The following is a 24121-nucleotide window of genomic DNA, read 5'->3' as shown; positions in this document are numbered from 1 at the left end:
GGAAGAGTTTGGGCATGTACTCTGAGTGAAATGGGAGGCAATTCGGCTTGGAGCAGAGGAAGGACACAATCCGACTTATGTTTTACTAGATCCAATGTGTTTAGAATTAACAGAAATCGGAAAAACAAAAGGAAGAAACAAACAAACAAGAAGACCATTTAGTTACCTATTACACCAATATAAACCACAGATGACAGTCTATTGGTCATGGAAGATGTGTTTGGATTCTGGATATATTTGAAGGAAGACGTGACAAGATTTGCTGACAGATGAGATGTGATGTGTATGAAAAAGAAAAAGAAAATAGAAGGAAAAAGTGAAAGGAAAAGAAAAAAAGACAGGAGTCAAAGATGACACCAAGTTTTTTAGCAGAGCAACTCATAGAACTGTTATTAACTCAATTAGGAAAGACATGAAAGGCAAATATTAAGAAGGAATATCAGGAGTTCAATTTGGTACATGTTAAGTTTGCAATAGCTATCCAGAAAAAGATATCAAGTAGGCAGTTTGATATGCGGGCCTGGAATTATGGAGAGAGATCCGGGATGGAGATATAAACTTGAGGATCATTAGAATATACAAGATAGTAAAAGTCAAGAGAAGGAAAATCAAAGGCAAATTCCTGGAAGACATCAATGGGTTAAAAGGTGGGGGACGAGGAGAAACAAGCAAATCAGGCTGAGGTGTACAGACTAGAAAGGCAGCGGGAAAATCAGGTGAGTGAGTGATATCCTACAAGCAACATGGAGACAGAATTTTGGAGGAGAGAGTTTTCCATTGGGTCAAATATTGCTGAAAGGTTAAGTAAAATGAGATGTATGAAATTATGTTTAGATTTATTAAAGTGAAAATCGGTGGTAACCTTGAAAAAACAATTCTGGAGGAATGAGAGGGAAAATTGCTACAATGAATTCAAGAGTGGATGGGAGGGAGGGAAATCAGGATCAAAGAGTGAAGAAGGCTCTTGAAGGATTTCGTAGCTAAGCGGAATGGTCATGGTTGATCTAATTTTCTATTGTTGCTGTAGTTTTCAATTGTTACATAATGATTAGGTAGTATTTTTGTAATATTTGGAAGTCTTAAAAATTGCATATATGTAACAGTAGTTTTTTTTTTTGTTTGTTTGTTTGTTTTTTTTTTTTTTTTTTTGCTTTTTTGAAATACCAGACCAAGGTACTAAATAACTCACAAAATTATACACTGAGAAGACTCCTTAAAAATTTTCTAGATATATGATATTATATAAGCTGATTACCATTTTTCTCATGCTTAGAAAGACCACAGAAAAACTAAGTTTCAAGGGCAGAATTTCATGCTTGATAAAAATTATTGAACTCTAAGGGCACCTGGGTGGCCCAATCCACGAAACATCCATCCTTTGATTTTGGCTCAGGTCATGATCTCTATGTTCTCTAGCATCGAGTTCTGTACTGACAGCATGGAGCCTCCTTGGGATTCTCTCTCTCCCTCTCTCTTTGCTCGTCCCCCACTCATGTGTTCATGCTCGCTCTATCTCTCTCTCTCAAAATAAACAAACATTTTTAAAAAGTCACCCAACTCTAGGATATTTTACACTATCCAAAGTAATTATTCATATTAAAATTTTATACACAGAAGAAAAGGGGTTGTGAATGCAGAAAATAGTCCTACTTTGTAAACTGAATTGTCACAAATGGTATAACATGAAGGTACTGTTGAAAAATTTGGTGTGGTTCATGTTGAAATATATTCTCTACAAAGGCAGGATAATGGCATTCAAGCAAGGTACCTTTATAAAAACGATTCATTGCATTACCAGCATCTTGGTTTATAGCACAGGGGTCATGAAATGTTTATATAGAATATGAGACATGTTGCCACATGAATCCTCTTGACAATATTCAGATTAAGTTGAGGGTCCGACGTTGGAGCACTCATGCACTGGGAATCAAAACCAAAAATCTAATAACTAGGAATTTTGTTGGTAGACTGCCAGTGTAGCAGGGAACTTCTGTTTGCAATTCAGTAGATATTAAAAGTATTCTAACAAAATGTGCATAAGACATGACACCAAACCAAACCAAATGCTTTAAATATACTTTGTTAAACCATCAGTACACATAGACCTAAAATCATTTTTTATTTTTTATTTTTTTTATCGTTTATTTATTTTTGAGACAGAGAGAGACAGAGCATGAACGGGGGAGGGTCAGAGAGAGGAAGACACAGAATCTGAAACAGGTTCCAGGCTCTGAGCTGTCAGCACAGAGCCCGACGCGGGGCTTTAACTCTCGGACCGCGAGATCATGACCTGAGCCGAAGTCGGCCACTTAACCCACTGAGCCACTCAGGCGCCCCTAAATTCATTTTTTTAAATGGTCACATGCCCCATTACTTTATAGAAGTGAAACTTTACTTCCTTATTAATGAATTGATATTTAGCCTATCTCTGGGGCACCTAGGTGGCTCAGTCTGGTGAGCATCTGCCTGTTGATGTTGGTTCAGGTCATGATCTTGTAGTCGTGAGATCGAGCCCTGTGTTGGCCTCTGCACTGTTAACGTGGAGTCTGCTTGGGATTCTCTCTCTGTCCCTCTCTGTCTCTGCTCCCCCTCGATGCTTCGGCTCCCGAGTGTGCACATTCTCTGTCTGTCTCTCAAAATAAGTCAATAAACATTTAGACAATCCCCAAATGTTTGATATGGGAATGCTATAATAAATATCCTTCACATATACATGTAACATATTTATATAAGTAACCTTAATATATCTGTTCTATTTTGTATATGTAATAATTATAATAAATGCCCTTATAGTGTGGTGTGTGTGTGTGTGTGTGTGTGTGTGTGTGTTTGCACGTGCAGGAGCATGTGCTTGCTTATAGAAGTCACGTATTTCAGAAGGACCCAGTCCTGGCAATGAAACCATTAGAATAAACGGATGACCTACCTGAAATATTTTTCTCACGTTATATTATTTATTTCTGACAGTGACAGAGACAGAACACAAGCAGGGGAGGGGCAGAGAAAGAGGGAGACACAGAATCTGAAGCAGGCTCCAGGCTCTGCTCTGTTAGCACAGAACGTGATGCAAGGCTCAAGCTCGTGAAGTGCAAGATAATGACCTGAGCCAAAGTTGGATGTTTACCTATCGGTGCCATCCAGGTGCCCGACATATTTGAAATTTTGAAATACACTGCTAAATCACCTTTCAGAAAGGAGTTACCAATTTCATCCAGCCACAGGGTCTAAGAAGGTCATTTTCCTCACATTTCCTAACTTGGGTTATTTTTTAAAATAAAATATTATTACTATGACTGCAAAAATCACTATCTCACTGGTATTTACATTTTTCTCATTAGCACGTAGGATGAAATATCTCCACAAAAAATACAAAATTTGTTCATCATGAACATTAACTCAAACTAGGAAAGTTTGTTGCATAGGAAAATAACAATTACCTACTATTTAAATATTGCTATAGGCTTACCTATCAGAATCTTTATTTTCTGTAATAGGCAATTGATGGTTATCAGTTTTTCCATTCTGTCTTTGTGGAATTAATCCAGCAGCCGCAGCATCATGTATGTTTTCTGATACTTCTATGTCACTTCCTCTGTGCTTCTTTTTTTCTTCAACCTTTAATGGAACTTGATACTAAAGGTAATTGTTACTTTAGTCAATAAAAAGAAATTTTTTTCATTAACTTTATCAGTTGACACTTAGTTTGTCATAAATTCAATGGAGGAAAATATTTTGTGTTTACTTTATCATTACAAGTAATTGTAATTTTTATAAACTCGGCTTCATTTCTGATGGAATTTTAAAAAAGCAGAAGTTACCAAAATTTCTAAAAGGGCTTTCTTAATTTTGTACTCTTATTCATATCCACACGTTGCTACTGAGAATTCCCCACCCATCCCCACCCCACCTGACCAAAAGATACAAAGAAATAAAAAGACAAGAGACAAAATTTGTCCTTTTCTATCCTTACCACCTGGGTTTAACACAACAGCCAGATTTAAAACATGTGACATGGAGGTGCTCCTGTAACAATACCAGGAAGCTTTCCCCTTTCTGCATGGAGCTATTCTTTCCCTGACTGCCTTTTACAATTCTTTTTCTTTTGGAACTTAAGGTTCTCAAAAAAAGTGACAGTGTCCCCTAAATTTATGAACCAAAGTTTGCCACAACACAAAAGGAACAAAGTGAAATGGACGTTAGGGTGGAATTCTGTGAAATTAGTAATGCTCTCCAAATCTCACATTCAATAACCATAAAACTTTATAGGGAGAGGGTATAAAAGTAATGATCACCTTTAATCCCATTTGCTACTGATAATGCGAGTAAAACTCAAAAAAGTTAAACGATTTGTCCCAAGTTCCTAAAGTGTCATTAGCTAGCATTTTATGGCACCAAAAGAGACGGTATAATTCTTGAATGCTGAATCAGAGAAATGACCACAAATTCATTAAATTAGTCAGATGCATGAAAAGTGTGACTTTGGCACAGTAAATTAATACCTTGATAGGGGACAAGGAGATTAGCTACTTATTCTTTTTAAAGGAGGGTATCTTTAGGTTTTGTCTAAATAGACAAAGTCCACACATCTCAAAACTCAGTTTTCTCCCCTACAGTTAAATACTGAAGGTTTGCTGAAGGCTTATGCTACCTACATGGTAAAAATCATACAGGCCAAAAGGTATCATACGCTATTGAACATAAAGTGAAGGTTTGACTCAACAGAAACATCTGAGAATGAGATTAAAAAATGTGAAAAAAGGGGTGATAACACAAATAGCTGTTATTAAGCCTATCTCAAAGGGGTCATGTTGAAATTCTAAGTTCCAAGATTTTGAGTAAAGCAGACAAGACTGCCTATATTTGTGGGCAATAAGCTTAGGAATTCCCTGAGCCTGCACTGATGGGTTAACCAGGCATAGAAAATTACAAAGCCATAGGATGCTCACACCCAAGTTTCGGTAAACAATATTAGGTATCTAGGTATAGAGAGGGCGGGGCAAAGTCTCCAAGACCAAGGTGTGAGAGGTAAACAAGATTAGATATTCAGGAGGACACACTCCCCAATTTAGTACTATGGCAGAAAGCTGCTTTCACAGGAAGGAAGGACCAAATGAGGTAAACAGGTAAGTAGGGCTATAGGCTGTAGGCTGCAGGGTGAAGATGCCCAGAGGGGAGCTAATTAGCAAAAGAAAGGTGCCTTGTGGATCCTGGGGTAGCATCTGTCTTCTCCCCTAGACTAGCTAAGATAAACAGAGAAGCTGCCTCAGGTCAGCTGTTAACAACCATCTACCAGGCACCAGGATTTTGTTTTATATTGACCCTAACACCTAACACCCTATATCTTGAAACCCCCTTTCCCTCATGCCCATGAGTTCATGTTCACAGATTGATTTTCTCTTTGTGCACGTCCATCACCATGTTTGGAAGCCTTCTGATCCTATTAAAAACAGAGCAAGGACCCTTAATCCGGGCTCGTGTGTTCTCTGGGACATTAGCTGTCTCTCCCATTGTAATCCTGCATCCCACTGCTGTCTTGCTAGACAAGCAAGAACCCTAGACCCAGAGTCTACAGACACATACTGAAGCAATACATAGATTGCTTTAGCTGGGAATGTGTTTGTATTCCTTCTCTTAGTTATTGCAAATTCCTTCTCATTTTATTGTTTATGGAAAGGCAATTTATATTTAAGCCAATATATTAAAAAAAACAACAACCTGGAGATAATTATGTTTTTTAAGCAGTTTCTTTATGGTTATTCTGGTTCGTGAGGTCACATGGTACTTATATAGCTAAGTTAATTTCCCAGTTCTTATACTACTTGGAAGACTGACACAGAAACTTTAAGGTAAACAAATCACAAGAATGTTTCCCTGAACTCCTATTTGTTAGATAGCAGAAATAATCTATTTCCAGACACAATTACTTATTTAGACAATTCCATTGTATGCACACTCTTGTTCTCTTGAATGGAAAATCGGAATCGATCAGATAATTGTTAAAGAGAAAAAAAAAACAAGAGTAACAGCAAGGCAGACCTCCTTCTCTTTTGGAGGTTGAACTTTCTCTCTTTCCAAAGACAGGAACTCTACTTGAGACATGCCTATCTCATTCTTAAACCTTTGCATATCTTGATGTAATTCTTCACTTAGATGTACTTCAGATGCTGGGAAACTAGATGCTGAAGAAGAACTCACAATTTCTAATTCAGAATCAATACTTTTATAGTTATGAGTACTGTCATTATCTGCATATAATGGCTTCTGGAAAAAAGTCTTGTACTGGTTTTGTTTTCTCGTAAGTGTTTGTGACAGCAGAAATATCATGCTTTTTTGTTTGAACCATGTGTTTCATCACATGACAGCAGGCAAGCCACAAATGAAAAAGGCTCTCTGAATCACTAGACTGAGGTCTAATTTACAATCGGTGGTATTTTGGTCCATATTTTTTGCCATTTGCATGTCAAACTCTCTTGGCCTTCTTTCACTTTATTTTTTTTTTAATTTTTTTTTCAACATTTTTTATTTATTTTTGGGACAGAGAGAGACATAGCATGAACGGGGGAGGGGCAGAGAGAGAGGGAGACACAGAGTCGGAAGCAGGCTCCAGGCTCCGAGCCATCAGCCCAGAGCCTGACGCGGGGCTCGAACTCACGGACCACGAGATCGTGACCTGGCTGAAGTCGGACACTTAACCGACTGCGCCACCCAGGAGCCCCAACCTTCTTTCACTTTAAATGTAACTAGTGGGTTCCTTGCTTTTTTATTTTCTATATCATTTTAAAAACCCTCATTGTTGTTAAAAAGGTGCTCAATGTCTGGTTTGTTCTCATTTCCATAGTCTGATTTACTTTCTTTCTTTCTTTCTTTTATTTGAAATTTATTGTCAAATTGGTTTCCATATAACACCCAGTGTTCATCCCAACAGATGCCCTCCTCAATGCCCATCACTCAGCCTCCCCTCCCCTCCCATCCCCCATCAATCCTCAAATTATTCTCAGTTTGTAAGAGTCTCGTATGTTTTGGCTCTCTCCCTCTCTAAGGTTTTTTTTTTTTTTCACTTCCCCTCCCCCACGGTCTTCTGTTAAGTTTCTCAGGATCCACAAAAGAGTGAAAACGTATGGTATCTATCTTTCTCTGTATGACTTATTTCACCTAGCATCACACTCTCCAGTTCCATCCATGTTGCTACAAAAGGCCATATTTCATTCTTTCTCATGGCCAAGTAGTATTCCATTGTGTATATAAAGCACAATTTCTTTATCCATTCGTCGGGTGATGGACATTTAGACTCTTTCCATAAATTTGGTGATTCTTGAAAGTGCTGCTATAAACATTGGGGTACAAGTGCCCCTACGCATCAGCACTCCTGTATCCCTTGGGTAAATTCCTAGCAGTGCTATTGCTGGGTCATAGGTTAGGTCTATTTTTCATTTGTTGAGGAACCTTCACACTGTTTTCCAGAGTGGCTGCACCAGTTTGCATTCCCACCAACAATGCAAGAGGGTTCTTGTTTCTCCACATCCTCCCCAGCATCCATAGTCTCCTGATTTGATCATTTAGCCACTCTTGACTGGTGTGAGGTGGTATCTCAGTGTGGTTTTGATTTATATGTCCCGGATGATTTGCTTTCATTTAAAGAAAGCTTAGAAGATCACTGGAAAGCATATTCTGGGGACGCAGAGTATGAATGAGAGAGAATGACATTTTCAAGACTAGGCTCTTTTTGTTCAGGAAATGCCTGAAATACTACCGAGACAGACACTCCAAATGCATCTTATTCCTCACAATCAAGTACAGTATTTGTCCAATTCGAAGGTATTTCCTTTCAGTTGGATCCTCCTTAGAGTGACCCCGTGGTGGTTCTTCTTCAAGATGAGTAGGAATGCTGTATTGTTAACAAATTTCACCAAACTTCAGCTTTCACTCACTGGTGATGAGTTTTAAGCTATTTTTCCAGTCTAATTTGCCTCATTTGATCCACATTTCCTCAAAGTTTTGCATAGAAGCATGTCTTAAATATAGACATATATCATGCTCCCTATCACATTCCTTATTCATTTCTGGTCCTTGAGTCATTCTCTGCAGTTGCAAAAACGGATGGTAATTTCCTTGTTTTGATTTTCACATGTCTTTTCTGCCAGGATACATGTTTGTAAAAACACCTTGTCCTTAAGTAATCAAGTACGGACAAAGAAAAATGAGAAAATAATTACAATTGTACTGTTAACTTTCTTCATCTATGTTTAGCTGTTCCCAAGTCACTGGATTGTAACTTCCTGTAAGAAGTGAAAACTAACTTGCCTTAGCCTAAGACAGAAGAAAAATATGAACTCATAAACTTAAGCTTGTCAGTTTTTGGAACTAAACAATTCATTACGTGTTAAATCGACCAAAAAATAAGTTAGATGATTTTTACTGTTACAAACCTTAAAAACTATTTAGCTTACCATCCCTTATAACGAGCACTAAAGTGTATTTGAGTACTTTTTAAAGATTAATAACTAGAGAATTAGAAAACTTTAAATTATTAGCAGCCAAATCAATTAATATCAAAGAGAAAGAAATATGCTGGCAGTGTGAATCAGCTTAAGATTCTCTCTCTCACCCTGCCCTCACTTACCCACGTGCTCTGTCCTCACTCTCTCTCTCAAAAGTAAGAATTAATAGAAAAAGAAACCATAAGCAACAGAAAATACATTTACATGATGGTACTCTATTTATTGAAAAAATTTGTGTGTAAGTTGATTCCCACAGTACAAACCCACATGGTTCAAGGGTCAACTGTATACATATATGATGTCTCTTCTAAGAGATTACCAGAACTTAACATAGTGTCAAATTAGAAAATCAAAAACCCATTCCTACTTTCCCATTCTTTTCTGGACCCTACGACCATTTTATTGGCCTTCAGACATCTTCACATTTAAAACAAATATTCTTGGGGGTCTGGGTGACTTAGTCGATTAGGTGCCCAACTTTGGCTCAGCACATGTTCTCACAGTTCATGCGTTCAAGTCCTGCATTGGGCTCTTTGTTCTCAGTGCAGAGCCTACTTCGGATCTTCTGTCCCCCCACCCCACTCTCAACAATAAACAAACATTCACCAAACAAAGTATCCTCAATATTTAGTAAGTCACTAAAAGCCACTGTGATCATTTTGTCTTCTATTTCTATAGCACCCTTTACAGGTTACAAAACGTTGCCACATTTGTTCATTACGCATAACCAAGAGGTGGGTATTGGTGCCATTTTTAGGAAGGAGGTCATTGACCTTGAGGCAAGTTTTTCCAAGATCCCACAGCAGGAAGTGACGGAACCAAGATGCTAGCATGTCTTTGATTTCAAATACAGTGCTTGTAGCATTATGCATCAGCAGCCTGGGCCTAAGAGATCAGGACTTTTTTACCTCCTTCCCTAGTTGTCATCTTAGAATAGGTCATCATTACTTTACTTATATCACTACAAGTATGACTGCGATGTTATTTTAATCATTCAAAAGTCAAAGTCAAAGCATCTCTTGGATGTTTTAACATCGCTCCATGACTATACTTAAAAATAAGCAGAAGAAAGTACCTCAGGAAGAGAAGGTGATTCTACATCTTCCTCTTCTCCTAATTCTAATGCTGACATGATATCTACAGAATAGGGTCACAGATAAATTAATGAAAACATGTGTTACTATGAATTATAAACACATACACAAGTCTATCTCCATTCATGAATATTTCAGTAAAATAAAAGCAATAGCAGAAAAGATGTTCAGGGGGTTCAAGATTTTCTGGAAGTAAAAGGGGGTAGTACTTGGTATACTTCTAAAGAAAGATAGCAACAGAAAAATACCTTCACTAAAAAAGGATAATATATTTGGAACTACATACTTTCATATTTTTTTCAACTAGAATTTAATCATAGGAAAACAACTCACAGAGATTCACTAGCTTACCACTTCTATAATTTTTATGCACTCCACCAGCAGAAGTCAAACTGTCATTAACTGTTTGCTTGGGTGGCACATTTTCAATAATACCAACACCATCTCCCTTTGCTTCCATTGCTGACTTTGCTGTTCCTTCCTAGAAAAACACCACAAAACAAAAACCCAACTTCAGAAAAATATCACATTGATTCATTTGGTCATGCACTCACCCACTCAGAAAGACAAGCCCATACGGTATCTGTCAAGTCATAGCCACGATCTGGGGAAGAGCTGGAATTATAAATAAAAGACAGAATCTGTTCTATACGATAGTAGTGGTAGAGATGCATGAAAACAGGTAAGGACAGAAAAATACCATCCACTAGTTCTGCAAGGGAAGTGAATAACGTACAGTGAATGCACAAAGGAGAAAACACTTACATTTGGGAAGCTCAGCAAATGCTGGGAATATAAGGCTGTATCTTAAAAGACAGACAAAGTGCACAGGGAGGGTGTGAAGGGCATTCTATAATGGCAAAAGAATCAAGTATGAAAAAATATAGTAAGTGAAAACACCTATGCAATATGGCAAAACTGGAACAGAGTTATTGGGAATGGGATAGACAGGGAGATATTACTAGAACATCAGGACGAAACCAAAAAAAAAAAAAAAGAGCAGTGTTATGCTAGAACATGAATTTTCACCTTCAGGTAATGGGGATCCATTGAATAAGCAGAGAAGTGACATCGTCACAAGTATATTTTAGAAAGGTCACTCTGGCAGCAATGTAGGATGAACGTAAAGGAAGCAAAACCAGAAGAGTACTGCAAAATTATAGGTGAGCGAGTGAATTACAGGAATAACATATGAAAAATGGTAAGCAGGAACAAAATATCGAATGTGGTGAGTGACTGGATGCGGCGATTTCAGGGAAGTTCGGAGTCCAGGACGTTTCCTGTTCAAAGGCTGCTATTTATTAGGCTAGGGAACACAAATGACAGAGCAGATTACAAAGAGTCAGGAAAGAGGAAAGGGAATGGGTCAGAAACAATGTCTTTAAACTAAGGCATATTAAATTAAAAGTACCCAGGGGATTACCAAAGAAAATGTTAGGGCCGCCTGAATGCCTCATTCAGTTAGCACCTGACTCTTGATTTTGGCTCAGGTCATGATCTCGCAGTTCATGCGTTCAAGCCCCCCATCTGGTTTTGCGCTGACAGTGCAGGGTCTGCTTGGGATTTTCTCTCTCTCCCTCTGTCTCTTTTCACCTCCCCACTTATGCTCTCTCTGTCTTTCTCTACAATAAATTAATAAACTTTAAAAAAAGAAAAGGACAGAAAATTCAGATCAATACACTTCCTGTAAGAAAAGCACATCGTAAATATCTATAAAACATATTAAACTTATATAATAATGCAAACCTACACAGAAGTGTGAAATTGCGAAAAGGAAAATAAAAGGAGGTGGGAGGAGGAAAGATGGCAGAGGAGAGTGATCAGAATTTCCCTTGACCCTCAAACACAGCAGTATTGAGGTCACAACTCTCGGAATACCAGGAATAAAGGCTGCAGAGGGACAGAAAAATCTCCACAGGTGCAAAGACACAACTTGGCGGGACAGAAGGGCGTGTATGCGGATTGGGAGAAATAAAATGGTCCGCAAAGGCATGGAGGGGGGGAAGCCCTTTGGTGGAGAAATGAAAGGAAGGTAGAGAGAGAGGCTGTGGGAAGTGTACTTGGATATAAGAAAACCTGTCCGGACCAGAGACCAATGAGAGGCCCAGAGAGCCAATTCTACTTGGCAAAACAGCCTTAGAAGCTAAAAAACAGAATTTTCGAGGTTGCCAGACTTTCTCTAGAAAATAGCTGCCACCTCCCATGCCTGGTGGGGAGGGAGCCGCCCCTAGGCTCTCTGTGAAACACTGGGAGAGAACACCTTGAGTATGGTGGAAAGGGGAGGTATTGCCCTGCCCAAGGAAAAAAGACTCTGCAGGCACGAGCCAGAGGACTTTTGTCAACTGGGCAGAGTGGTCCTACTCCAAAACGAGGTCTGAGTAAAGCGGGATCCTATAGGGTTTTGAATCCCAGCTCAGTGGTCAGGGAGCACAGGAGAATTTGCACTAAGGCAAGCCGGGCCCCCAGGATATTCTGTGAGGACAGCGTAAACAGTGAGCTTTGAGACACATCCTGTGGGCAGGAGAGATTGGGGTGTCGCCATTTCTCTCCCCATAACCAACATCGTGGGGCTTCAGGGAATGGACAGTGAGCCTCAGTGGAGGCAGGTCAATTCCACAAAACCCTGCCTCTTTGTGCCTCATAACTGCACTCTATGGGAGTGAGACGGACACTGATGGGACCAGACAGCCCCTCCCGTAGACCAGCACAGCCACCTGTCACAGGCACCAGTAGACAACTCTCCTCTGGTTTTCTATCTTTGTTTGTTCTCATTTGAATTATTATTCTTTTTATCTTTTTATTTTCTGTCTTAATGTTTATTTATTTATTTTGAGAGAGAAAGTGATCCTGCTTAGTGATCAAGCAGGAGAGGTGCAGAGAGAGGGAGAGAGAAAGATTCCAAACAAGATCCATGCTCCCACTGCAGAGCCTTATTGGGGTTAAGAACCCACATACAACGAAACATGACCTGAGCCAAATTCAAGAGTCGGACGCTTCACCTACTGAGCAACCCAGGCCCACATCTTTTCTTTCCTTTGGTTTCCCTTTCTCCTATTTTCCCTTTTTTCTCTTTCTACTCTCCTCTTTCCTCTTCTCCCTTTGGAAACAGCCTAGTAGTCTCGAGTTGACATGGGTCAAAGCTAATTATATATCTACATATATGTATATATGTAGATATATCTTTATATTTTTTCCCTTTGTTCCTCTGTTCTGGTTCTTTGTTTGTTTGCGCATTTTCTGTATAACTTTCTAGATCTCCTTCTTCATTTTCCTCCCTCTCTTTCTGGATTAAGCCATATAGCTCCTTTGAGTCACTACCTTGTCTTTTTTTCCACTCCAGTCATTTCTCCTTTTGTTTGGGCTAAGAATTCTTCACCAAATTCTTCTCCTTTTTTCCAGGATTACTTCAACAAACAAACCAAAGCACACCTAGTGGAAGGCCCAAACTGCCACTCCAAGTAGCGAGAACAGCAGCCAAAGACGCACCAAAAGAGTGCACACAACACACCCCAAAAAACATTTGTTCAACTTTTAGGCCCTGGACAGTGTAGGAGCTCTTTTTAATATAGTAGTACTCACAGGTGTGGGACACAGAATAAGCCATTAAAACACATAAAGGGCAGGAATCTAGCCAAAATGATGAAATCGACAAATTCTGCTCAAAAAAAAAAAATTCTGGGAAGAAAGGACAGCAAGAAAAGTGCTCAAAAGAGACAGAACCAATATATGTGAGCACATTTTAGGAATGACACTCATGAGACGCATGGTTGCGCTTGAAACCACGCATAGAAAACAGCAGACAATCTACTGCTTCAGAGATCAAGGACCTAAGGAATCGTCACCATGAACGCTGAAAATGAAATGGTGTAAAGGAGATACAAAGTATACTAGATGCAGTGACAGCAAGGATGGGAGAAGCAGCAGACAGAATTGGTGAAACAGAAGATACAATTGTGGACAAAGATGAAGCAGGGAAAGGAAAGGAAGGAAATGACTAGATCCTGAGGCAGGCCCTAGAGACCTATGTGATTCAGTGAGATGAAATATTAGCCACATCCTAGGAGACCCAGAAGAAGAAGAGTGAGAGAAAGGGGCAGAAGGTTTGTTTGAACAACGTATAGCTGAGAGCCTCCCTCATCTGGGGAAGGAAACGGGCATCAAGTCCTGGCGGCACAGAGAATTCCTTTCCAAATCAACAAACCCAGGTCAACACCACGACATGCCATAGCAAAACAGGAAAACTACAAAGATAAGGAGAGGATTCTGAAAGCAGCTAAGGACAAACGGGTCTTATTCGACAAGGGAAGACACATAAGGATAGCAGCAGACCTGTCCAAAGAAACTTGGCAGGGCAGAAGGGACGGGTAGCAAACGGTCAGTGTGCTGAATGGGAACAAATGCGGCGAAGAATTCCTTCCCCAGCAAGGCTGTCATTTAGAACAGAAAGAGAGAGAAAGGCTTTCCCAGACAAACAAAACCTAATGGAGTTCATGACCACTAAACTAGCCCTGCAGGAGATCCTAAGGGGCGAGTCTGTGAGTGGAAAGCAGCAGAGACTACAAAGGACCAGAGGCCTCACCAAAGGCATGAAACCTTCAGATAACACAATGGCACTAAATCCATATCTTTAACTAATCACTCTGAATGTGAATGGACTCAATGCCCCAATCAAAAGACACAGGGAATCAGAATGGATAAAACACAAAACAAAACCAAACAACAAGATCCATCTGTATGTTGTCAGCAAGACACTGATGTTAGACCCCAGGACACCTCCAGATTCAAAGTGAAGCTATGGGGAACCACCTATCATGTTACCAGAAGTCAAAAGAAACCTGGAGTCACCACACTTCCACCAGAAAGACTAGATTTTAAACCAGAGACTGTAGTAACAGATTCAGAAGGGCATTGGATCATAATTAAGAGGTCTATCCATCAAGAGGAGCTAACAATTGCAAATGTTTATGGCCCCAAAGTGAAACGCCCACACATATGTATCGATTAATCACAAACATGATTAAGTGTATACATACAAATACCATGATTGTAGACGACGTTAAGACTCCACTCATGGCAACAGGCGGGTCGTCAAGGCAGAAAATCAGTAAGGACACACAGATCCAATGTGTCATTGGACCAGATGTATTCAGATATACATAGATATATATTGGCCTAATATATACATTTATATACATGGATATCAACACCGATATATTAAGATCTTTTCATCCAACAGCGGTAGAATGCACATTCTTCTTAAGTGCACATAGAACATTCTCCAATGTCTCCAAGTGACATCCTGGGTCACAAAACAGCCCTCCACAAATATAAAAGGACGGAGATCATACCTTGCATATTTTCAGATCACAGCCTCGAGCACTTGCTCATTCTTTCTCTCTCTCCCTCCCTTTCCAAGAGAAATACAAACATTACAAAAACATTTAGCTCAGCCCCTTCCAAGAAACAGAAAAACAAGAATAATAAACCTTGTGGGGCAATGAGTCCTGGATGGAAACCACACACCGACAGTAGAATTCCATAACCAATATGTTGACAATGGAGTTGACAGAAAGTGATGTACTAAAAGAACAGACACTAAAGAAATAGTTTCTGCAAGGACAAATTAGGGTAGGGGTAAACCATTAAAAAAGAGCCTGGTGCGGGGAACACGTATGTGGCACAGTCAGTTCAGCATCCACCTTCAGCTCATGAGTCATGATCTCACGGCTTGTGGGTTTCAGCCCCACGTTGAGCTCTGTGTTGACAGCTCGGAGCCTGCAGCCTGCTTTGGATTCTGTGTCTGCCCCTAACCCGCTTGCACTCTGTGTCTCTCTCTGTCTCAAAAATAAATAAACATTAAAAAAAATTTTTTAAAATACCGTAAAAAGCATGGGGGTTGAAGAGGGAAAAAGGAAAAAAAAAAATAACACGTGACCAATCAATCAAGCATGAGCTTAAGACAAAAAAGAAAAGGAAAAATGTGAGCAAAGGGAGGTAAGTGGAAACAACATACATTTTTCAACAGGTACGTAAGTAGGATTGGGAATGTACTATGAACAATAGTCTCTTTTAAACCTTTTAAAGATATATGTCTCTATATATGTGTGTGTATATATATATATATATATATATATATTTATATATATGTGTGTGTGTGTATGTGTATATATATATATATATATATGTGTGTGTGTGTGTTATATAAGTGTAAATGTATACGTGTATATATGTGTATATTTTATATATCTCTATATCTATCTATATCTATATCTATATCTATCTATCTATACAATATTTACGTAAAAGAGAGGCTTTGATTCACAGTATATCCATAATAATACTGACTCTTATCACTCTACAGTTATCTGGTTATAAATACTGTAATGAAGAATTTAATTTTTTTCAGTATAAATACATTGTTCAATTCTCGGCATCTTTCGCTTCTGAAGAGCTAGAGATTATTACTAGACTAAGAAAAGAACAGAAAAAGAGAGGTTCCTAACAAGTCAACATTCACTATGGAGAACGAATTGGGAATGAGAATTCTAGGAAGAAATGGGAACCCCCAAAGGATGTATGTAATGGGACACAGATGGGGTTAAACAAACAAAGGCTGAGGACTTTTTCTCTGCAATTCTAAGCTCACAATGGGAGGATACTAAAAATAGACTGTAACCTTCTTTCTTATGTAACTCCTGATTTCCTCAATAGAATTCATTTGCGTGTATACATGTTAAACACTAAAACGGAATATAAACTGAAGCCTGACTTTCTAAATTCACATATTTAATTGTGATATATCATGCGTATTTTGTTACTTTTCAAACTCCATTCTACGGAATTCCATTTCCCTACTCATTTATTCACATTCAAAAACCATGGCATTGCTTCTTCCAAGCAAGACTTTATTCTAGCAGCTCCAGGAGTCAAACAAGTGTGTTTCCTAACCTCCAGGAGCTTATCAAGATTTAGGGGCTTTGAAATGAATACTGAAATAAATATCACATGTCTGAAACTTTAAATTTTAGAATCGGACACAAGGACTAGGAGGAGATAGTTTTCAAAGCTACAGTATGAAACATTTCTGAAATTAGAAATTTGACAACTTGGCTATGAAGAGCCTCTGCTCATAGAGCTACTCTTTTCAGCAAAATACGTATTCTTCGGGGAGATGCACCATTTTACCTTACTCTTCATGGAGTTATTTCAAAACTACAGGGGAACACCTTTGTAAGGTAAATGTTGACAAATAATGTAAACACCTAAATTTCTACATTTTCTAATATGATTTTAGTCTAAATGTAGAACAAAGGATAGAGCCAAAGGAAAATCCTGTATCTCACCAAAATTAAACTTGCCCAGGGCGGGGGGCAACCTACAATAGATACTTGGACCCAATCAGGTTTCATTTAGGCATGAGTATTATCAGTCATGTTACTATCACAGTAAGAATCCTTATCCTTAAGCAATGTCATATTGCCTCCATTATGGGAAAGCTTTTCCCAATATAATATGACGGTCATTATATATTTTCCAGCCCATTCTTTTATCAGCCTCCACCTGTAGGATTTACCAAAGTAAAACAAAACAAAACAAAACATTCAACGCGTCATGTATCTGTAAAGTCGTTTGTTCTTGCTAACTTTCCATGACACACATAAAATGATGATACACAGGCTCCTCTTAAATTTTCAGAGTGAATAAGGGAGAAAACTCAATTCAGAGCAGGAAAGTGAGTTTCACAGGAAGATACTTTACCTTGGTACCAAAATCTAAGTCTTGGCTAGCTGATGTAGACCATGAGTCATCAGGAACAGGTGTGTCGGAAAGCCTTTAGAGCAAAAAAATACAACAAAAACTTGTTCATTCATTTAAAAACAACATTTAGAGGGGCACCTGGGTGGCGCAGTCGGTTAAGCGTCCGACTTCAGCCAGGTCACGATCTCACGGCCCGTGAGTTCGAGCCCCGCGTCAGGCCCTGGGCTGATGGCTCGGAGCCTGGAGCCTGTTTCCGATTCTGTGTCTCCCTCTCTCTCTGCCCCTCCCCCGTTCATGCTCTGTCTCTCTCTGTCCCAAAAATAAATAAAAAGCGTTGAAAAAAAAAATTTAAAAAAAAAAAAAAACAACATTTAGAAAAGTTAAGGGAAAGGTCAAGTATCTGTTTATTCCACGAAGTTTCTTGGTATCATTAAAAGTTGTCCTCTGGTGTTGTCATTAAGTTTTATTTTAATTCCAGTAATAGTAACATCCAGAGTTATATTAGTTTAAGTTGTACAATATAGTGATTCACCAACTCCATACTCACCCTGTGCTCATAATGACAAGGGCACTCTTTTCATCCCCATCATCTCTTTCATCCCTCCCACCACTCACCTCCTCTCCGCAACCATCCGTTCCTTCTCTGCAGTTAAGGCCTATTTCTTGGTTTGTCTCCCCTTTTGTTTCCTCCCTTTGCTCGTTTGTTGTTTCTTAAGTGCTACATGAGTAAAATCATATGGCATTTGTCTTTCCCTGACTTTGCTTACCATACTACACTCAGGCTCCATCCAGGTGATTGCAAATGGCAAGATTTCATTGTTTTATGATTGACTAATATTACAGTGTGTGTGTGTGTGTGTGTGTGTGTGTGTGTGTATGGATATACATATACACACACACATACATTCATATAGGGCTTCTTCTTCGTTCACTCATCTGTCAATGGACGCTTGCGCTGGCTGTTGGAAATAATGCCGCAATAAACACAGGAGTGCGTGTGTCCCGTGGAATTCATGTTTTTGTATTCTCTTGGGTAGTATCCAGTAGTGCAATTACTGGATCATAGGAGAGTTCTGTTTTTAATTTTTTGAGGAACCTGCATACTGTTTTCCACAGGGGCCGCACCCATTTGCATTTCCACCAACGGTGCAAGAGGTTTCCTTTGTCTCCACATCCTCACAAACACTTGCTTCTTGTGGCTTGGAGTGTAGCCATTCTGACAGGTGTGACGTGGTATCTCGTTGTAGTTTGGGGAGCATCATTTCATGTGTCTGTTGACCATCTGTATGTTGTCTTTGGAAAAGTGTCTGGTGATGTCTACTGCTCATTTGTAAACTGGGCTTTTTTGGAGGGGGGTGATGTTGACATGTATCATTTTTTTAGACATTGTGGATACTAACCCTTTACTGGATTTGCAAAACATTTCCAAATTTGTTCTCCCATTCCAGAGGTTGCCTTTCAGTTTTGACGGTTTCCTTCCCTGTGCAAAAGCTTCGTAGGTTGGTATAGTCCCCATACTTTATTCTTGCTTTATTTCCCTTGGCTCAAGAGGCATAACTAGTAAAATGTGGCTACAGCCAAAGTCAGAGAAATGACGGCTTCAAGGATTTTTTATGGTTTCAGGTCTCACACTTAGGTTTTTAATTCATTTTCAGTTTCTTTGTGTGTATGGTACAGAAATTGGTCCTGGGTCATTCTTTGGCATGTGACTTGTCCAGTTTTCCCGACACCATTTGGTGAAGAGACTGCCTTTTCCGCACTGGATAGTCTTTCCTGTTTGTGGAAGATGAACTGACCATACACTGGTGGATTTATGTCTGGGTTTGCGGTTCTAGTCCACTGAGCTATGAGGCTATTTTGTACGCCAGTACCCACCATACTGTTTGGATTACTACAGCTTTGGAATACAACTTGAAAGCTGAGATTGTGATACCTCCAGGTTTCCTCGTTTTCAATATTGCTTTGGCCATTCAAGGTCTTTTGTGGTTCTATACAACGTTTAGGATTGTTTGTCTAGCTCTGTGCCAAATGCTGTTGGTATGTTGACAGGGATTGCATGACATCTGTCGATGGCTATGGGTAGTGTAGACACTTTAAAAATATTGGGGCGCCTGGGTGGCGCAGTCGGTTAAGCGGCCGACTTCAGCCAGGTCACGATCTCGCGGTCCGTGAGTTCGAGCCCCGCATCGGGCTCTGTGCTGACAGCTCGGAGCCTGGAGCCTGTTTCCAATTCTGTGTCTCCCTCTCTCTCTGCCCCTCCCCCGTTCATGCTTTGTCTCTCTCTGTCCCAAAAATAAATAAAAAACATTGAAAAAAAAAAACTTAAAAAATATGTATTCTTCCCATCTGTGAGCATCGGATGTCTTTCTCTTTCTTTCCGTCACCTTCAATTTCTTTCATCAGTGTTTTACGGTTTCCAGAGTACAGGTCTTTCACAATTTGGACCCTGTTTTAAAAAAGCTTTTGGTTCTCTATTTGGCCTCGACCTCTCCTAACCTGTGAAATCTCCAGGAAAGACCCAGTCTCAGTTTCCATAACCAAATGTGACAGGCAGGGAATGCTCTGAAATGGTTGAAAATTAAATGTATAAACGTTACCACAATGACGTCTCACCTCACATCTGTCAGAATGGCTCAGTTTCAACACACAGGAAACAACAAGGGTGGCTCAGGGTGTGGAGAAAAAACAACCCTTGTGCACCGGTCATGGGATGTAAATTGGTATTGCCACAGTGAAAGCCAGTATGGAGGGGCCTCAACAAATTAAAAACACGCATCCCATAGGATCCAGTGATTCCACTACTGGGTATTTATTTACCCAAGGGAAATGGAAATACTAATTTGAAAAGATATATGCACCCCTATCTTTATTATAGCATTATTTACAATAGACAAGATAGGGAAGCAACCCAAGTGTCCACCAATACATGAAGAGACCACACACACACAAGCACATACACACACACACACGCAGACACACACACACACACACACACACACACACACAATGAAATATTACGCAGCTCTAAAAGAGAATGAGATCTTGCCATCTGCCACATGATGGATATACCTAGATGGTTTGAGGCTAAGTGAAATAAGTCAGACAGAATAACACAAATCCTACATGATTTCACTTCTGTGTAGAATGTAAAAAGGGGAATAAATGAACAAACAGAGCAAAAGCAGAAACAGACCCATAAATGCAGAGATTTGACTCTTGCCAGAAGGGAGGGGAGGTGGGGGGATGGACAAAATGGGTGAAGGGGAGAGGGAAGTTCAGGGTTCCAGTTATAGAATGAATAAATCACAAGGCTCAAAGGTACAGCATAGGGAATCTAGTCAGTGGTATCCTAATAGCCTCATACATTGACAGATGGGAGCTACGCTTATGGCGATCACGGTGAAACATCTAGAGTTGTTGCATCACATATTACCTTGTGTGTCAGGTAGATCTCCGTTTAAGGAAATATATCAAAGTTTAGGTTTCTATGTTATGAGTGGTAGGACTAACTAGAGATTGAAAGATTCAAAGTTCCCAAGGCCAACTTTGTTCCCACACTGGTCTTGCCTTATTTAGGTCCATAATAACTAGCAAGACATTCCAAGCCTTCAGGGGCATTCAGCTACCAAGGAGGGAGACTGTGATCAAAATGGTCCTGGTAGTTGTGCCTCTATTTCTCTATACGCTGCCTGAATATTTTCTTCCCTATGAGCTCCCACTGCTACATCACTCTTCGGCACGGTTCTGTGGCATTCCCCAACCTTTCAATCTTTAGCCTATGAAGCCATACACTCCTACAACAAGGATGGGCTCCAATGACCGAGGGTAGGAGCCATGTCCTGCTCCCGGAGAACAAGCGAATTGGGAGTCTCAGTCATCCACACAGTCACCTCAACATAGGCATGTTATCACCGATCCAGATGAAGCTCCCTTACTGATTTGACAAGTCAGTCCTACCCCTGCCCAGCACTACAAGTACATGGGAAGGGCATCACAGATTGAGGAAAAGAGGTGGAGTGAGGAGACTGCTTGCCTTGGGCCATACATCTCTGATGCTCGGAATCTCCACCACCCACCCCCAATCCCTTGAGAGGATCTAAGCCATCCTCCCTCAGTTGGGGTGGAAGTAGGGGATATCTTATTTCTATTTGCTGTAAACAGACTCTTCCCAGCAGCTCAAATGATCTTTAATCTCTCTCATCAGAAAATCTGAGGTATGCTCGCACCTTCAATGAAACCAACACACACAAAAGCAGAAACCTGGTCACCACCCTCTTGAACACTCTATTTGAATATGCCTTTCTAAACAACTCCCCGAATCCTGGGTCCTTCATTCCTGTCATTCACCTTTATCTCACTTGGCATAAACCCCCATATTCTGACATCTTTTCTCAAGCTCTTATTCCTAAACAACTCAGTGTTGTTCTCCTTGAAACCTGGTCTCCTCTGCTAATTCGATTCTTACCCTCCTTCATTGTATTCACTAGACCCCTCCCCAGCTTTCTATTATTAAAACAGTTGTCTGCGAGATGAAGACAAAAAAGAAGGAAGAAAGGAAAGAAAGAAAGAAAGAAAACCAGAATTTAAGTCGCATTTCTGTCACTTATCATATCCAAATAGGTCACTTCAATCTCTTTTGAGTTTCAAATTCTCCATGGAAACAACCATTGGGCAAGGAGGTGAAACATAGGTTGACATACCAGAGGGTGTTGTGAGGAATTAAACTCTGAGGTTCCCTAAATCTTGAGACTCTAAGTGCTTTTGATTTGGCCTCTGGAAAAATGGAGAGTCCTTAGCTGGCAGAAGTGGGAAAATTATCGGAAAAAAAAAAGAAATAGCAAGGAAACCAGAGAAGAAAGTCAAAAGGCAAAAACACAGTTCAAAAAAGTCACGGGGGAAAAAAAAACTCCAAAAAAACCCAAAAAGCTTCCTAGAACTACACAAGGGTACTAGCCCAAAGGGAAACCAGCCGGGGAACTTAGGCAACAGAGAATCATATAGCAATATCCTCGAAATAGAGGCTGAATTTAATTAATGTAACATGGTCTACAACTACATATCCTTCCCTTACAGAAAACTCATTTGTCTCAAGAAGAGGGGATACCACTACATCTAAGGAGCTGCCTGACATCTTGCTTATTATGTAAAAGCCTTGACACCATGGCCATAGCTGACATCCACCCTAAAATCTCGGACGGTAAAAACAAGGGACTAGTTACCACTGCACTAATGACTTTTGTTAGCGCTAGTGGTCAAATATATGAGGCCAAATGCTTGGACTAATCTGGGTTCTTAAGAAAACCCTAAATTAGGGTTGCGACACCATTACCTTTGACATTCTGAGCTGATCTGCCCTAGGATCTGTACCTTCATCTCAGTGCTGCTGAGGAACCAGAGAATGGATGTGGAAGCTTCACGGGCTGATGGGCAAAGCCCAACGGCTACCCATTAACTATGGAATCATGGTCGAGTCTTCAACCTCCCTGAACCACAGTTGCGAAAGTAATAAAAAGTAGGCTACAATAACACAGCTACTTTGCAAAGCTATACAATGACTATATAACTGAACAGATGTTACCCATAGGATATAGTGTCTGGTCCAGTGTAGAACACGCAACAACTGCTTTTGTTCTCTGCGTTCCCTTAGGAGACACATAATTTTCAGTTCATTCTTTCCCTTTCCTTTCCTTTCATTATCCGTTTCATTTCATTTCATTCCTTTATACTTTGAGAGTGAGTGCCCACAGAAATCAGGAAAGATATCCCAAGGAGTCTGTCAGCACAAAACCCGACGTGGGGCTTGAACTCACAAACCTGAGTTGAAATCAAGAGTCACACCCTTAACCGACTGAGCCACCCGGGTACCCCAGCAAATGTCATTTTTACAAATCTATAAAAATCCTACCTGGTTATAGAGTCTTCCTCAGCCTTCTCATCTGATCCTAAAGAAGAAAGCAAAATACATGTTAAATCAACAATCGAAAAATAGAGGAAATTACAAGTGTACAGCTTATGATTTGTTAAAAAGTATTGCTCTGGGACCACAGCAGGAAACCACACTACACTGAATGGTAATTATACCATTCGTAGGCTTAAAGCACTAAGAAATCTTACTTTCTCCTCTATATTGACCAAAAGCAAGAATGGGTTTTATCAGAATTTGACAGCTACAGGTGAACTGATGTTTACAATGGCCATCACTGACCGACTCTATGGCACTGGAGGAAACTGGTATCGTTAGGAGAATGATTATCATGAGCTGACAATGTCAGACTGAAACTAGCATGATTTTTCTGGACTTCCACTACTAGAGGAGTTGAGAGTACCTTTAGTTTGCTGTAACACGGCAGAACTTCCCCAGCTCTTCAGCAGACACTCTTCAGTTTTAGGAGGAAACACCCCCTCACAAAGTGTGCTCTATAGCTATTGTACTTTGCAGCATGGCCAAACCATAGCAAGCAGACGCTCCCTGGCCTTATTTCCAATGGCAAGGTAAGAAGGAAAGATTTGGCATTCCAGTTTGATAAAAGTTCTAACCTCTTGAGACTGTCTCCTTCCATTGCTAGAGAGTCTATCTAGACCCACCGCACATCACAGAGGAGGAGGATCCCAATGTGAGTGCTGTGTAGTGGTTCATGATGTCATTTTTCTCAACTCTCCCCATTAGGTGACACACATGGAGAGAAATCATACTTTCTTTCATGGAAGGCAGAGGTCATCAGATCCTCTACTGATGAGCAACTAAACAAAACAAAGGGCAAGGAATATCTT

The 24121-nt window shown here is 40.0% G+C and overlaps 1 protein-coding gene across 1 annotated transcript in view; it reads right to left on the bottom strand.

Moving 5' to 3' along the window:
- Positions 1-24121, bottom strand: part of LOC131495870 (ankyrin repeat domain-containing protein 26-like) — a 181545-nt gene that overhangs the window by 76169 nt on the left and 81255 nt on the right. The window contains exon 12 of the mRNA XM_058701044.1: positions 3467-3633. Coding sequence (XP_058557027.1) covers positions 3467-3633 — 167 coding nt within the window. The remainder of the gene's footprint in view (positions 1-3466; positions 3634-24121) is intronic.

Source organism: Neofelis nebulosa, chromosome 15 (assembly GCF_028018385.1).
Source record: "Neofelis nebulosa isolate mNeoNeb1 chromosome 15, mNeoNeb1.pri, whole genome shotgun sequence".
In the NCBI taxonomy this organism is placed as follows: domain Eukaryota; kingdom Metazoa; phylum Chordata; class Mammalia; order Carnivora; family Felidae; genus Neofelis; species Neofelis nebulosa.
This window is presented reverse-complemented; position numbering and strand designations above follow the sequence as displayed.